Source organism: Falco peregrinus, chromosome Z (genome assembly GCF_023634155.1).
Source record: "Falco peregrinus isolate bFalPer1 chromosome Z, bFalPer1.pri, whole genome shotgun sequence".
Taxonomy (NCBI): Eukaryota; Metazoa; Chordata; class Aves; order Falconiformes; family Falconidae; genus Falco; species Falco peregrinus.
The window spans coordinates 83,167,877-83,184,962 of NC_073739.1; the positions used below are offsets into that span (position 1 = coordinate 83,167,877).

The 17,086-nt window shown below is 40.5% G+C and overlaps 1 protein-coding gene across 6 annotated transcripts in view; it reads left to right on the top strand.

Annotated features, from left to right (window-relative positions):
* SMAD4 (SMAD family member 4) overlaps positions 1 to 16,547 on the top strand; it is a 29,232-nt gene extending 12,685 nt beyond the window's left edge. For 3 of the 6 annotated variants that reach the window (XM_055790725.1, XM_055790728.1, XM_055790727.1), the window contains 8 exons: positions 955 to 1,170; positions 2,966 to 3,085; positions 3,217 to 3,327; positions 5,141 to 5,191; positions 7,289 to 7,472; positions 8,469 to 8,637; positions 9,932 to 10,070; positions 11,366 to 16,547. In XM_055790725.1, coding sequence (XP_055646700.1) covers positions 955 to 1,170; positions 2,966 to 3,085; positions 3,217 to 3,327; positions 5,141 to 5,191; positions 7,289 to 7,472; positions 8,469 to 8,637; positions 9,932 to 10,070; positions 11,366 to 11,577 — 1,202 coding nt within the window. In that variant the 3' untranslated portion in view covers positions 11,578 to 16,547. The remainder of the gene's footprint in view (positions 1 to 954; positions 1,171 to 2,965; positions 3,086 to 3,216; positions 3,328 to 5,140; positions 5,192 to 7,288; positions 7,473 to 8,468; positions 8,638 to 9,931; positions 10,071 to 11,365) is intronic. The other 3 variants (XM_055790726.1, XM_055790730.1, XM_055790729.1) reach the window with 2 other exon arrangements.
* The last annotated feature ends 539 nt before the right edge of the window (positions 16,548 to 17,086 follow it).

The window sequence follows — 17,086 nt, forward strand, 5'->3', positions numbered from 1 at the left end:
ATTTTCAAAACTCGTTTTTTTCCTTCCAGAAGAAATTTGTAGAGAAGGAAATTTGGGTAATCCAGTGTTTAGCACATTATTAGAAGTATTGAAGCAAAAATGACTTAAAAAACGCTAAACCTGACAAACTGTTAACTTCACAAGTTGTAACTTGTGCACTCATCTCTGCTAATTTGTGTTGCTACTTGTGTCTTTTGTAAAATGATCCTTTTGTACAGGATCAAAGCTTACTAGCCAGCAGTTAAATACGTATTTCCTTGTCATGCTGCTGTTTTTGCAGCAGGAAACAGAAAATTACTGCCAGATTTTAATATTTTTAAGGCTACTTTGAAAATGAGCATGGGAGCTAATGTAGTGTGAGAGTTTTACTTGAATTTGCTCAATAGGATATATAGAAAGAAATTATTCTAGTGGCGATGGTATCTTTGTGTGGATTGTCTTTGAATGTGAGTTTGATATTTCTTGTCAATTTGGATGGGAGTTGCTTCAGATTACTTCAGGGGTGCATGAAGGTGTGCTGTGTTAATGAATTATATTGTTCATAGGAGCTTTATGTGTGTTCTTAACATGTGTACTAGGAATTGGTTTGTTAGCATTGACATAGATTTAGATGTTTGACAAAAAGCACGTTTCTCCCTTTTATTAACCATGTCCAACCACACGGTGATGGACTAGAAAACAAAATGCTATTGGAGTCTGCTACTGTGGGACTAAACTGCTTGTTTGATAGCAGTAAGCAGAATAAACAGTTTGCTTTTCCATCCAGTTACGCTTCAAAATTTCCTGCTGCTGACTTGGAAGTGTTTATTTGTAATTTAGAGGAGTGCTTTAGCAATGTTTATATAGGTTAAATCCTCCTCCCAGTAGTTTCAATAGCGTTGTTATTGCTTGAAAGTAGCAGTGCAATTGTAGTGAAATCCTGAAAATACTGTTTAACCGTTTGCTTCTTCACAGCTCCATCAAGCATGTTGGTGAAAGACGAATACGTTCATGACTATGAGGGGCAGCCATCATTGTCTTCTGCTGAAGGCCATTCAGTCCAAACCATCCAGCACCCACCAAGTAACAGGGCATCTACAGAGCCTTATAGCACCCCAGCCATGTTAGCTCCTACTGAGGCTAGCACTACCAGCACCACTAATTTTCCCAACATTCCTGTGGCTTCAACAAGTAAGATCTTTGAGATTATATGAAATCCTAAATTGTGAAAATAGGAAAGCTCAAAGATAACTACTCATTTTTGCCAAAGTAGATCTTGCAGTGGAACTGTGCTGCTGCGGTGCTATGCTGATAAAGTCTGTGGCAATATGATCTAGACAGTCTTGTAAGTGTTAACATACGGTTTTAACTCGGAGCAGAACTGGAGTAACTTTTCCTGGTGACCCAGTCTTTTTTCAGTGGGGCTTACACTATGTGAGTGTTACAAGACTGTTGTGGATATGCCCAAGGTTCAGTGATCCAATGTTAAAACAGTTGACCACTGACAAAACATTGTGGCTATTACTGGAATAATTGCTGTAGGAATGAAGAATTTTATTTTATTAAAACAGCAAGCAGGACAACAAACAGATATACTCTAAGGTGGCAGTATTGAGAGGTTTTCAGGCAGCTCTTTAGTGTTCCACAGCTGACAAAATGAGTCTTCCAGTTTTAACTTGATCATTTTTATAATGGCCCACTGTACCACCAAAGGAACAGCCTTAATTAATATTTTCATGAGTCCGTTGGAGTGCTGCGTTGAAGTTTTTCTTCTCTGTGTGTATCTGGTCCAAGTGGAAGAGTCTGGTTTACCAATATCAAACATAGCAAACCTCACACTTCACTCCAGCAGGACAGTAAAGCACTTAGGTACGCAGTATCCTGCAGCCCCAGCGTAGGGAAACCATGACGTTTTGGAGGGGTTTCACATAGTCTTTGTCACTTTAATATCAAAAGACATGTGAATATAACGAACTTTGTGTTATCAAATTTGAATTATGGTGGTGTGGTGTTTTGATAATGTTCTTTAATTTTAGTTGACAACGTTTTTTGCTGAGACTAATGATGGTTTTGCCAAGCTGAGATACAATGTCTGTATTTGTCTCAAGCAGAGAAAAAAGGATAGGTGGTTTAATTGTTTTGCCTTTGCACAACAGTTTATAGTCAGTAACTTTTTCTCATCAGTGCTATAATTGTTGGAGCCAAGTAGACAGGAAAAAAAGCTCATTTTTAGGTTATAATTCAAGTTCTCAACGTGTTAAATTCTGCTAGCCACACCAGTTTGAGAGTGCAAGTGTACTTGTGAAACTGCTGATCAGTTTAGTGTTAATGGCTGAGCTGAAGCCTTTTAAAATCAAATTCCGTTAACCTGTTCTGAAATATCTGTAGTTTTACTTTAAAGCTTAGACAATTCTTGAAATACTTACTTGGGAGGAAAAAAAAAAATAATCCTAGTGACTTTCTCAGGAAGGAGTCCAGTGATGTATGCAGCTCTATTCCAAAAAAACCAAGTACTGTTCAGTATGTTTTGGAGGAACATAAATTTAAGCGAGTGTCCTCCTTAGGAACAGTTGTTATGCTGAAAAAAAGCAACTTGTTGGACCTGCCGTTGGCCTGTTTGGATTCATACCAAATCTACTCCAGCTATGTTATTCAGTAAAACCTGTGACATCTCTTCTGCTTTCCTTTCAAATCAGAAAATGAGATGCAAACAGAACAAAGGTGTGGTTGATAAACAGAGTTCTCTGCATACTTCTACTCCTAAAATATTAAGGGTGTCAGAGTCAAAATTAGCTGATGCAGAGCATCTTGCTTCAAGTTTCCTAGGACACTCTGGTGGGTGGAAAAAAAAGTATTGAAACCAGACTTGTAGGAACTGTGTATTGCAGTGCCCTTAGTTGGGTGTATTTTCCTACCCAGTAGTGCTGAGCTCTTCTTAATTCAAATTTTGGAACGTTCATGAATAGGTAGTGTGTTCTTTTACCAGGTCAACCTACCAGTATATTGACAGGTAGCCATAGTGATGGACTCTTACAGATTGCTTCAGGGCCTCAGCCAGGAACTCAGCAGAATGGGTTTACAGCTCAGCCAGCTACTTACCATCACAGTGAGTATATACATATGTGCACTCTTCTTAGTTTTCTAAAACCAGTTTCCAAATGTTCAGGAGAAATAGAGGATTAGAAGTGAGATGCGGAAAAACTCCCTTAAAAACCAACTGCTCCTTTCTTTTTCTAGACAGTACTACAACTTGGACTGGAAGTCGGACGGCAGCCTACACGCCTACCATACCTCACCACCAGAATGGCCATCTTCAGCATCATCCACCTATGCATCCTGGACATTACTGTAAGTAGTGCACACTTCCAAATCACTCAATTCGTTTTCAGTTTTGGTGAACGGTGAGGGCTCATTTGTGATTATTCTTTAACCCCAAATCCTTTTTTTTTGTTGTTGTTGGTTTTTGTTATAGAACTACCATTACTTGTTTAGTATATTCTGACAGGTAAATAAAAGAGCTTGATGGACTTTCCTCCCTTAAAGCAGCAGAGGTTGGAAATTTGGAAAGCTATAGTGATGCCATCTATATTATAGATGTCTTACTATACCTAACAAAACTAGCCTTTCCTTTCTGAACCTGTTTCTAAAGCTTTGCAATCTTAGAGTAAATATTTCCTTTGCAGAAAAGGAAGTTGATTTAGAATGTGTTGTTTAGAACGTTTTCTTTCAAAATGTGGAAGCTCCTGGCTGTTTTTATTTTCTAGAAATTTTGAAGTCATGTGTTAATGAGGTAAAAATCTCCCTTAAGCTTTGGAAGATGTGTGTCCAGGTACACCAGCCAGTTTAAAACAACTTTGTGACAGCTCGTGCAGTAAAGTACTTCTCAGTGAAGGGGTTTTGCCACAGCCTGGTTCATGAGTACATTTGGCACACAAACTTGAAAATCTTTTTCATCTGCGAAGTAGAACCACAACCTCTTAAGATGGGAAGGCAAAAAACAAAGGTGGTCAGATTCCTGCTGTGTCTAGTATGTTATGTGCATTGTAAGAATATGATGCAAAAAAACCCCCACCCAAACTAAAGATTTTCTAAATTTTGAGGCAAAAATCTAGAATGTTTCTTTATTTCCTAATACAGTAGTTAAGCAGATCACCTGTTTGCAACAGTTGTTATTAGTGGAGGGGAGAACATACTGTGAGTTAATGTTAGTATGACTTTTCAGCTTGTATCAAGAAAATTGTGGATTAGATACGGTTATTAAGTTTTGTTATTTTCTTGTTAGTATCCCACTTATCTTATTTGTTAGAAATACCAGAATGTAAAAAAAACTTCCAGTGGTGGTGTAGATACTCTATAAACGTTTCTCAGTGCATGTTTCTTTCCATAATTAATATTTGTAACTGGCTGGTGATACCGCATAGAGCTTTTCTTGGCAGTTGCCATTTCTCGCTTTGGAAAGTTGCATGTTTTGACACCTACCAACATTGTGCCTTTTTTGACATCTTGTTGCGAAAGCTGCTGTTCCTTACAATACTGTGTTTAAGTCTTTCCTTGTTCTCTGCAGCCTGTAAGGGACCTAGTTAGTTTATAAAAGCAGAGGGAATAAACTGACTGATAACAGGACTGTATTCAGTATTTTTTTTCTTTAGAAAATGAGTTCTCTAGGGCTTTTTTCCATCTTCAGGTAGTATTTCTTTTGGTCAAGTCCACAGCACGCTGGGCAACTTGTTCTGTGATCGATGAAACTAATGAAGCGTGGTTTCTAGCTGATACGTGTGACTCGCCTCTATACAGTGCTTCTCTCCTTGTCCAACTTGGGGTACATGTGAAGCCTAAGTCCTAATTCTATTACATCTCCATACTACATCTGGTTTCTGCTCTCTCCCAGAGCTGGGTCTGGCTTGGGCAGCATGTGGCCTTTGTTCCTGGGATACTAATGGAGCTCTTTGCTCTACCCAACTCAACTGAATTTTTAGAAAACCTCTTAAGAGTGTAGTTCTTCTGTGGGCATCATTCTCCCCCGTCAGTTTTGGCCAGTTGATTCTGAAATTACTGGGATTTATAGCATCTGGCATCCTCACAAGTCTTTTTTTCATAGGAAAACAAGAAAGGAAACCTTATTTTTCCTCCTGTAAAACGAATTGCATGTTTTCTTTTAAAGGGCCAGTTCACAATGAACTTGCATTCCAGCCGCCTATATCAAATCATCCTGGTGAGTAAAATCTAACCTATAATGTTAATATCATGGAAATGAATAAATTTCTGTTGTCAGTTCTCATGTTTTTTTTCTTGGTATAAAGTGCTCTGAAGTTCATGAGATTTATGAATTCATGAATTATACGCATTCAAAATGGGACAAAAGGAGAGGAACTATTTTGTGATGTGGTCTTTTGAATTCAGACATCTCTTTTGGAATGGTGACACAGGCATCTAAATTATATTCAGTTTGCAGCTTAAGATTGCAATCCTCAAACCCACTCTGAGCTGGTGCCTGCCTTGGAGGTGACTGAACTCTGAATGTCCTCGATTCTAAACTTTGTAGGTTGCCTGAAGTTGTACAAATTTTTGCCATCTTAGAAATGTCATGGAGCTTAGGTCACGCCAAAGCCCTCTTGGATCTGTAATCTAGAAGTCCATTGTGACAACCAGATACCCTGAAAGACAGTTATTGCCCTTCTTAGCATTTTTGGAGCTAAATTCCTCTTCGGAGCTTTGCGCAGAAGCTTGCTTTTCAGGAGTCTTCATTAATGGTAGCAGTTCATGGAACTAAGCGGGTCTGGTCTTGTGGTACAAGCTAGCTCCACTGCAGGTGTGAGGTGGTATTCTGATTTTAACAACAGCAAAGCTATTGCCTGCATAGGGAGAGCTGCACAGTTGAAGAACCTAAAAGTTTTAACTTGTTTATTCATTGGCCAGTGACAGTACCAGAAATAAACGGTTGTTAATTGCTGGCCGAACTGAACTGTAGCTAAACTGTATTTTGTATTATTTGGTGTGTCTATTTCACCCTATTGATTCACCTATTGGTCTCACCCTATTCAGTCCTCACAGACATGAGTATTTATGTGAAGATAAAAAACTTAAAGCAATTCAGGCACAGGTTTATTCTTTTCTAATGAAAACAGAACAACGGTTTAAGACAAGTAGGTGTGCTGTTGGGTGCTGCTGTTTGTAATGAATGAGTATCACTTACGGCACTGGCAGAACTTTTTTTCCTGTTGGCTTATCAGGCTGTGGCATTTAGGTCCTGTTTGCTCTTCTGTTTCCCCTGTTTTGAGTACACTGTAGTCCTGATTTTCTTTGCCCTTCCCAACAAGCTGCTTCAGTGTCAGCTGTGTTACTGTTTTGTGGAAATTGGCCCTTGTAGTCAGCAAAGGTGCTGAGTCCTGAAATCCCCAGTGACTTAAGCTTGTGGCAACTTCAGGTTTTACTGTGTCTGAAGAGAGAAACTCTTCTTAAAAGCATGCACAACAAACCCTGCAGACGGCTGGACAAGCCAGTTACTCCCAGGTAGCACACAAACAGCAGACACACATGTACAAAATCACTTCGTGTGCTTTATCAGGTTTCCTTGCTTATTTGAAGTGTTTGGGCTTCAGCAGCATGCTCTAGGGAGTCAGGATTTCCCTTCCTCACATGGTAGCTTCTTCTAAGTACCATCTTTCCTTTGTAGCCTGTTTTTAAAATGGTATGAGTTAAAAGGTGCCTCTTTGCTATTATAACATGCCACTTCGTTCTTCTTCCTTGTTTTATCTGCTTCCTTGTTTTATCCCATTACTGACTTTCTTGTGTGCAGACAAGATCAGTGTGTGATCTTTGATATTTTTCCCCCATTGCCCTGCTTTCCAAATCTGGTTTGCTTTGCAGGGAGAATAGAGAAAACTGCTTTCACCTGGGAGGTGGTTACTCTTGTATCCTAAACCAGATCTGTTTCAGGGTTAGTTTATATCTGCCTAGCCATGAGTAGACATGTGTATGTATTACTCCTTTACGCTAAAGGAGGGCGAAATCGAGCTACAAGGTGTGGGAATGCAGATAGCTTGCAAAATCTAACTGGAATTATAAACAGTTCAAAGACTTAAAAGATCTCAACTACAACAAATCCTTGTGATGATGTGTGCTCAAAGAAAAAATGACAAGCCCGTGTTTGTTGTAGCATGTGGTGTTTCTCTGTGCTAGCAGACATGTCTGTTTCTATCTGAACTTGCTTATGATAAATGGATTTGCAGCAGACTTAATTGATTGTCTGGAATGGGTTTTGGGGTGGGTGGGTGCGCCTTTCAGGCAGTTAATTGTGTATATTCTTTAGCTCCAGAATATTGGTGTTCAATCGCATATTTTGAAATGGACGTGCAAGTTGGAGAAACATTTAAGGTCCCTTCAAGCTGTCCGATTGTTACGGTTGATGGATATGTGGATCCTTCTGGAGGAGACCGTTTTTGCCTGGGCCAGCTTTCCAACGTGCATAGAACAGAAGCCATTGAAAGAGCAAGGTATTCTGCAAATCCCCAGAGCCCCCAGCTCTCTGTGGTATTTGATAATCATTTGGTTTTGCCTTCAGTGTGTGCCTCCCTTTTGAAATGACAAGTCTGGTATGTTTCTTTGAATTAAGTGTAGCAGAGTGTATCTTTCTAGGCCACAACTGTAATGCATTCAAAATGTGGACTGTGTGACAAAGACTTTCGGTGCTTTGCCGTAGTGCATTGCTTTTCTTGGCTTTCAAAGGCTGCACCTTCAAGGATAAAATTAGCAACTCGTGCCATTATGTATGCAAGCTGAATATTAGCTCTCCACACCAGAGAGTGATGTGAGAATAACTGCAATATATCAATTTGTCAGAGGAGCGAAGGAAGGTTGATAAAGAGCTAGTGGATTTTCATTCATTCTCGCCATCCGTGGGCTGGGCTTTGATGTGGAAGCATAGAGAACCGAAGCAATCTTGCAATGCTTTTTTTCCCTCTTTGAAACAAAAGAGGAGGAAAATGATTCCACGTCTTCAGGAACGTTGCATTGTGGTGATCAAAATGTTAGATTGCTGTAATGAGATTCAAACGAACATACAGTTCTGCATTAAAATGTGGTTTTGTGTATGTACTAGTTCTGTACTAGATTTTCAATACTATGTTTCTATACTAGAATACTTGTGGGATTTCACACTTCTGAACAGAACTGAATGTGTTTGGCATCCCAGCTCTATATTGTCAATGAGTACAGTAGCTGCTACTCAAAAATCATTGCTTCTGCATTCTGTGTTTCTCACAGCTCTTTACGTGGTATTACAGATGGCTTTTTACTTTACAGATTTTGTGTGACTATGTACTGACTTACACCTAAGATAATAACTACAATTTCAGGTCCTTGTATGAGTGGAGCGTAAATTAAGACAGCACCACTGACTGAGTGCTGGAAAATTGTTCATGGTTTATTTAGTAAAGGTCTCATTTACAGTATGTACACACAGGTGCATTGGAACTGTTTTTCTTTTTAAGGTTGCACATAGGTAAAGGGGTGCAGTTGGAGTGCAAAGGAGAAGGTGACGTGTGGGTGCGATGCCTCAGTGACCATGCAGTCTTCGTTCAGAGTTACTACCTGGACAGAGAAGCAGGGCGTGCACCAGGGGATGCTGTTCACAAGATATACCCAAGTGCATATATAAAGGTTGGTTTGATGTTCCTAGATGAAAATTGTGGGGGAAATAGCATACATTTGGTTCTTGTAGAAGTGTTGTGTAAATGTTAGGGAAGCTATGAGGCACCCGACATAAATGTCACTTTCCTTTTGGTTTTCCTTATAAAAAACCAATATACTCCATTTGACAAGTCACTTAAGATGACTTTTTAAAATTACTCTAAACTTTTAAGTATCATCTAGATACTATGAAAGAAGCTGATATACTATGAAAGAAACTGATTTTGTATTTTGTCACAGTCTTGATAGCAGTTCTTTCTACTTTTAGCCTTAGAGTTTTAAATTAAGTGTTACTAAAATTTTTAGCATAGGTTATCTGTTTCTTTACTTTCTCTCCAAAATAAGAAAAATTGGGAAAGTGTGTATAAATGCAGTAGAAGTGTAAAGTGTGTGTTAGTGTTAACGAATGTGAAGTGATCTAGAGGTTGCAGAAAGTTGCATGGAAACAAATGATTTTTGGGAGGTTCTTACTTGGACATGCCTCTGCCAGATTTGAAGCTTTATTTACGGCAAATCACACTTGTGAAAAATAATTCTTGAATTAGAGATAAACTGCTTGAAGTTTACAGTGTTTTTTTTTATTTTGGGGTTTTTTAATCCTCAGCTTTGCAGACAAATCGTGTAAAGAAGGTGAAAGAAACCCCACTGACTTCTGTGCCCGAGCTTTCTAGTATGAGAACAGAGTTTCTGTAGATATTACTGCCGAGCGTGATCACAAAGATAGAAAATGCTACCAACCTGAAACCTAGCTGCTGAAACTTTATCAATTATTGGTATTTCTTTTAAAGAGACTGACATACTTGAGTAACGCAGTGAAAAAGAATAAAGTCTGACAAAGTTAAGCAGGATTTGGTGGCTCCCATTTTTATTTATGTGCCTGTTTTTCTGGAGATCCTGGGATTTAACTAAGAAGCTGGGATTATATCAGCCTGTGGCATTCTTCAGACTGTGGTCCTCCAGTCAGTTCCACATAGAGTATGCTTGAACCTGCTCAGCTCAGCCGGGTTCTGGTATTGCTGGTGGTAGTAACATCATATGAGAAGAGTTTCTTCAGAAACAGCTTTAATGGACTGTTTCTGTTAGAAATTAAGCAAAACAGGGAAGGCTTGCTTTTATCCAAGTGCATGATGAGACCGCAGAAGTTGCTTTGGGCGAGCAGAGAGGTCCAGATTATTGGGGATGGGAGCTGAGGAATTCTTTCCTTCCTTGATTTTGGTAAGTCTACATAGTTCAGGTTGGTTTTGTTTTGTTGGGTTTTTTTAAGGTGTTTGATTTACGCCAGTGTCATCGTCAGATGCAACAGCAGGCTGCCACGGCGCAAGCTGCCGCTGCTGCTCAAGCTGCAGCAGTAGCAGGAAACATCCCTGGACCAGGATCAGTAGGTGGAATAGCCCCAGCCATTAGTAAGTACATTAACTGATTGGTCTCCTCTTTTTTCCTTACCTGAAAACAAACAACACAGCTCTCCTCATAACCGCACCCATCCACCCATCGCCCCTGCAATGGTGCAAGCTAACTTGGAATGAAGTAGTAAGATTGGGGTGAGATGGGGCGGGGGTGGCATCGAAGTAAGTCTGTATTCATTCGGTTTGTTACTGCTCCACACACCAGTTTTCACTCTGAGTTTTCACTCTGTAGCCTTCAGGGAACGCTGGATATGAAAGCGGGTACTTACTGTACTGCAAGAAGTGTTGCAGTACAACAGAAAACATGTTCTATACAAGGTCAGATAGCATAACCTTGTAAATAAATAATTTTTTTTAATTATTTAAATAAATATTCTTTACAAGCATAACCTTTTAAATAAATAAAACAGAGTTTAAGCAGAGATACTTTTGGCTGCTTATCCCAAGCTTGAAAAATGATCTTTGAGATCTAAGCTCATAAAAATGTTACTCAAAACAATAGGGTCTGCTGGGCAACAAAGTCCTTGACTAGGTATAGAAGTTAGTATTACAGTTCTTGAGAAGAGGAAGAAGAGAGCGTGAGTTTCTCTTTCTTTTTTTTTTTTTTTTTTTAATTATTATTCTGGGCTAGAGTTTTCTTAGTTACTAAATTCTAGATCCTTGAAATTGTACCCAAGTATTTCTAAAAGTGTAAGTACCTACATGTCTCAGACTGCTTTATGTGCCCTAGTGTTTTCTGGATTCCTTGTGTTGCCATGTGACTCTCCAGCTGTCCTGCATGTTGCTGAAGGCATTTTGAAGGATGTATTTAAATTTTTTCTTAATCATACTTGCAATCTGAAGTTTGCCAGCTGTATTCATCTTTTTTATTTTATTAGATGCAAGCAATGTAATTAGTTCATCCAGTTTCCTGCAGGTGGTCAGTCACAGTTCTTACACTAAAAATGCAGCATTTTTGCAAACCTCAGGAATAAGTATTTTTTGACTGTGTTTCTTAAATAAGGTTTGTGCGCGTTGTTATCATATAAGACATTGGGTTTCACCATGTCTGCTTTATTATAAGGAGTTTTATATTTCAGAACACTTTCAAGATTGCAGAATGATGAGAAAAAAATTAATTGGAAGAAACGCAGAGTAATCGCTGCGTTCATTGTAGCAGAGATCTAGAAATGTGGATTGGCCTTTGCTGTGGTGAGAGGGGAAGCTGTACATGAAGAGAGAGCCGAGCAGACAGGAATGGCTAAACAAACCAGATGATAAAAGAACGCTTACGTGAAACCTCTCCTGTTTAGGTTTGTCTGCTGCTGCTGGAATCGGTGTAGATGACCTCCGCCGCTTATGCATACTCAGGATGAGTTTTGTAAAAGGTTGGGGACCTGATTACCCAAGACAGAGCATCAAAGAGACACCGTGCTGGATTGAAATTCACTTACACCGTGCCCTCCAGCTTCTAGATGAAGTACTTCATACCATGCCTATTGCAGACCCACAACCTTTAGACTGAGATCCCTCTGCTGCACTGCTGTGGGCCATTATATTGTGAGGATGGTGGATTGTAAAATACATTTCTGTTTATAACCTGAAGATATATTTTACTTTTGTTCTGCTTAATCTTCTAAAACCAGGTTTTAAAAATGTGTTTGCCGCCTTGCTCTTAGCAGAAAGAAACTGAACATGCAGAATTTGGATTTCAGTTATTTTCAGAACTTAACTGTCATAATACAGGGCTTAAAGTGGAAGGTAAACGCCTTATAGAGACTTTACAGTATTGGGTTTGTTCCCTTTGAAACTTTCCTTCTCTATTGTGGCACCTTGGTGATAAGCCTCACAGGAGCCTTTTGTATGCAGAATATATATTATATATATTTATATCTGAAAATTCCTTCTAATAGTTAAAAACATTTACCTTATAGCAACTTTAAAATTCCAGCTGATTTGTGATGTTCTTTTTAGGGAACAATAGTTAACAGAAGACTTCTTTATTTTGTTGACTATCTTGTTATGATTTTTCCAGATTAAAACCTAGAAGCTGCCAAAAAGTGAGGGACGAGACGTACGTTGTTGGCATTGATTAAAAATAGCAAGGAAAAGAAATGTGGCTTTTCCTTCACTAGTTTTTAAAAAAAAAAGATATCTTAGATTTTTATTTATATAGACACGTGAGTTTTAAAACACTAAAGGAAATGGATACTTTCAGTGCTGGCACTCAGTTTAAGTATAACATGAAATACCCAGTCTGCAAAGTTGCCACTGAAAATGCATAATGAGTACCTAATGGCAGGAACATATTTTCATAACTACTACTGACTTCTATGATTTTACTCAAGTAAAACTTGGCAGGTATTTTAAAAAACTTGCATGACTCTTTTTACTTGCATATACCATTAAATCATGTATAATATTACATCGATATTTAGGATCCAGTTTTTGTATCTGTTCACCATTTCCACTCAGGGCAAGATGGCAAACTTGTTTTTATACCTCTTGGTTATTTTAAGCCCTATGCCATCAATGACCGTATCAATTGGCAATGACTTTGTATAGAGAATTTATAGTAGAAAACAAAATGCAGATGTATTGACTGTATGACAGATACAATATGTATGCTTTCTCTCTAGTTAGTAGTATAAATAAAACTATGAAAACCCTGATTTTTATAAATTTAGTTTGCTTCTATTATGTAATTCTGCACCTTGAAATCATTGATCTTGACTTGATGGATTATTTCACTTTGCAAGACCAGCAGCAGCCAATAGTGGTAGGATTTTTTGTTGGTTTGAATTGCCAGGAAGCAACTCTCATTTTTCTTACTCCCCGCTTCTCACTAAAAGCGTGTCCTAAGGATATCTGTTTCGGCTGTTTGCTGGGGTATGAAGAGGGAGCAGGAATTCCTGCTTTTTTGGTCTGTGTGTAGGGAGTCAGAGCTTAGTTAAACAGGCTTAGAAGTACGTAGACACCAGCTTCGGTCCTTCAAGCGCTGCCAGTTTGGTCTGCCTGCCGTGCTGTACTGAGCCGACCTGGCAGTGCAGCTGTAGTGGTTAACCTAAGTAGAAATCTTGGAAGAGATTATTCGGAGGCTTTTTGCCAAGCTTCTTGCATAGTTTCAGGAATCTGTAGAGGGCTCTGAACACAGTGTTTAGGTATTGCTTCCCCCATCTGCTGAAATTCCTACTGAAGATGTCAGTGGTCATTGTTTCTGTCTTAGGCGTGGAAGCACAGAAGACTGCATGACTTTTCTCCGTGTTTTCATTAACAGTTGTTGCCTTCTTCAGACTAACTCCTAATGAGATCAGTCATCTTTTCCCCCCTCTTATGTGGTGACTCCTTGGTATTTGGAAAAATCACATTTCTTTTTCTCAAGGCCTTTAGTTTAAAACTTTTTTTGTTTTCCTTTCACTCCTAATGATCTAGTTTGTCTGAAAAGCAAGCTTCAGGTTCTTGAGGAACGCTTTCAGTAGAGGATTCTGACTACATCCTCAGAGAAGCTTATTAACCAGCAGCTCAGTTATGCTTCATCCATAACAGAAAGCTTGATTGGGGGGAAGAAATGAAAAGCCTGACTACATGTTCTTCTTGCCAACCCCCTTTTGAATTGTCTGCCCTGCTCTTACTGCTCGTTTCAAGGTGCCTCGGCCTTGGGAGGCGTCTGGCCTTCCAACGGACAAACTGCTTGTAACAGACTGTTCTTTTGATTAGGAGTCCCTGAGCTTACTCCCTATTTAGCTTTGCGGGTTTGCAAGATGCTTATCTTGGTGGGTGTCTGATCTGTGTGTGGATACTTCACAGAAAACCCTCTGTACCAGTTTCTTATTTTTGAATTGTGCCGAACTCTGATAACAGTAACAGATTGCTTCTGCCTGTTGGTGTTCCTGCCTGGATTGCAGCCTGAAAGAATTCAGCTATTAAGACTGGGGTGTTTTTGGCAGATGTTTTGCAAGTCTCCTGAAGTCTCTACCTACAGTGAATGGTACCTATAATGTAGTATTTAGATGGCTAAAAACTTTCTGAATGGAACAACAAAAGAACATCGGTTGAGTTTATCGGAACCAAGAAGGCGCAGGCTCCACATCAGGAGTAATCTGAATATTGTGTGAGGCAGTAAAAATGCTGAAATGGCGCTCATCTTATCCACTAGACAGTTACTGATAAGATGCAGTCATAACTGTTAAAGGGCAAAACGAGAGACTCGTTCTTAGTTTTTAATATGCCTTTAACTTAATTTTTGTACTTTTATTTCTTGTGACAGGGCATAAAAGGCAGCGCATAATGGATTGGAAACCCTTCAGCAGCAGCACATTGAATCTTTGACAGTCTTGCATTTATGTCTTTTTCTGAGATTCAAAAAAGAGCTACAGCTGCTTGACAGCCGTGACGATCCCCATACGTGCTGTAGGCAGGGATGTCAAGAATGCCAGAATCGCGCCTCCTCTTCAGCTCCAAATGTCTCAGAGTCGGTGAATTCAACAAGTATTTTTTTCAGCTAGCAAACTCTAGCTTGTGCTCCTGTTCCCGGGTCTGTTCTGCTTCGTTCTTTCGCTGGAGTAATTACCCTTGTGTTTCTCACCCGTGGTTACACGTGTGCTCCTCAAAAAAAGCATTGGAGCTGGAGTGCCTTGTAATTTCACTTCATGTTCTGGAGAGTTGGGTTTAGCACCACAGGGTTTAGATGGCTTTAGCTGTGTTATTGTTAGTTTTGAAAGCAAGGGCATTTGAAGTTGACGGGATAGGAGATGTAGGAGAGGAAACCTTTTCGCTGGCGTGGTTTCAAAAATATTTAAAAGAATTCTAATGGGAAACCCTTAGAAGGAGCCGTAAGCGCTACACGGTGCTGGTTAGAAATGGTTGTTCCGAGATGTGGCTTTACTGGGCTTGATGAGAGCGATGTGCTCAGGGACCCAGACCCCCTGGCTGTGACGTCAATAACTTCATTAACGGCTCTAGCATACTGAAGACCTGGGAAATACTCTGGCTGCTTTACAGAGAGGGACCTAAAGGAGATGACGGTCTCCCCCAGTCACAAAAGAGGTCTGTAGCAGCAGTAGTCATTGAACCTGTGTCCAACTCCTGTGCCTTAACTTTGAGACCATCTTACTTCTTGTGACACTTCTAAAGACGACAGCGTCCTCTCTGCGTAGCTCAGGAACGACTGCCTCAATTCTTTTACTAGGATCCATTAAAAAATTCCTGTGCCAGTGTATCTGGGGGGGCTTCTGCCTCTGAACTCTTTGAATGTTGTTTACGTCTTGCTGGTAGTCTTTATTGAGACACCTTTAATCTCTTCTTTGAAGAGTAAGCGCTTTAGAAAGGACTGTCTCCTCAATTTGCATTTTTACTCTGCTACACAGAGTGACTGGGATTGCTGGTCACTTCTTTAATGCAACCAGTTAAAGACAGCCAGATGGGTCTTCCTCTAAGTGGGATTCAGACTTCATTTAGGAAATCCTCTTTCCTCCCCCCCCTGCCTTCTCCTGTCACGCCCCATGCTACTTAGCATCTGCTCTATAAAATTACAAGATGCTTGGTTGTCAGGTGTTCTTAAGGACACAATTTTTGAGCAGTTACTTCCTTTCCGTTTTTTAAGTTAAGGCTTAAACATTGAAGGTCATGGTCTTGCCTGGTCCTGCTGATGAGTGTTTCCATGACTGGTGACAGGTTTTTGAGGATCACGGTGCTGTTCTTGTGACTGAGATTTGCAGCTTGCCCGTCGTAGGCATGTGCATTATTCACGAGCACTAAGCTGGTTGCATCTACTCCTGATGCGCCTAGTCGCACTTCAGTGCCGGGCAGGGAGATGAGCCAACGGAAAGCACTTCCCCACCAGTCACGTAGGAGCTGGATGCTGTACGTGTCCTTGCGTTGTGTCATCTGCCTGCAAAGCCAAAGATCATGTGTTTCTGAAAACGATCTGGGAGGTGCAGCCAGGTCAAGTTGAATCTGCTGCGTACGATGCTGCCGAGGTCCTCAAGAAGTGACTTGACTTTCCAGCACTGCGGAAGTTTCACTTGGTGAGACCTGGCGGAAAGCAGAACTACCGCCAACAAAATCTCGAGAAGTTTTTGTCCTGTTGGCTGCTGTTGTGCCTTCTGAGCGCTGTGCCGCTCCTAAATTTACAGGACTTAATTCTTTCAAGCTCACCAAAATCACCTAATGCTTTCTTGCTCCAGTACCTTTTTCTGTGTCTTTTTGGTGCAGTTTGGTAGCACCACAAAGTTGTGATTCAGCTGGATTGAGAGCTGCGAATTACCCGTAACCCCAAACTTGCTGCGAGAGGGTTTTTTGAGCATGAAAGCCTAGTTAAGTGTTTCTTCTTTTAGCCATTGCCTTTTGATAAGTGGTCAACAGAATTCCCAGTAGTTCCTTTGTAGCTTATTGTATGTTTTTCATTAGACCTAGTTTGTGGATAATATACTGTAGTTAACTTTCCTGAAATTCTGTAACAGAGTATGTTTTTGATTAAAAAAGGTAAAGATCTGAGTCTTTGGCTTCTTTATTTTGTGCAGCGGACAGCTTTGACCCTGTTTCTGGCTGGCTGGCAGCACTGCTAGCTGTGGTCTCGGATGGTGTGGGGGCTGGGAGAGCTCCTTGGGGCAAGGCTGCAGGTTCACAGCATCCTCTTCTCATGGTGCCATGTGTCAGCCGCTTGGGTGCCACCAACAGTGACCCCAAAGCCAAGTGCAGCATCCGGTGTGGTAGCCTCTCCCGAGCACGTGAAGGCAGGCAGGTACCAGGCTGTCTGAAGCTGGTGGGACATGGCAGTTTTGTGGGTGTTTGTATTAATGGAAATTATATTTTTTTAATCCACCAGCTGAGCTCTGTGTGTTGCAGCCTCGGAGCAAGGACCAGGGACTGGAGCTACTACCAGGTCTCGGCAGCCATGCGTGGCGATAGAGCGATGCTGTGCAGGCCGGGGGGGATGCAGCTGAGCCCGAGCAGCGCATGCCGGTGGCAAAATCCCTCTTTCAGCCTCAGCCATAGCCTTGCTCCGGCCGATGCCGTTCCCAGAGCCCGCCAAT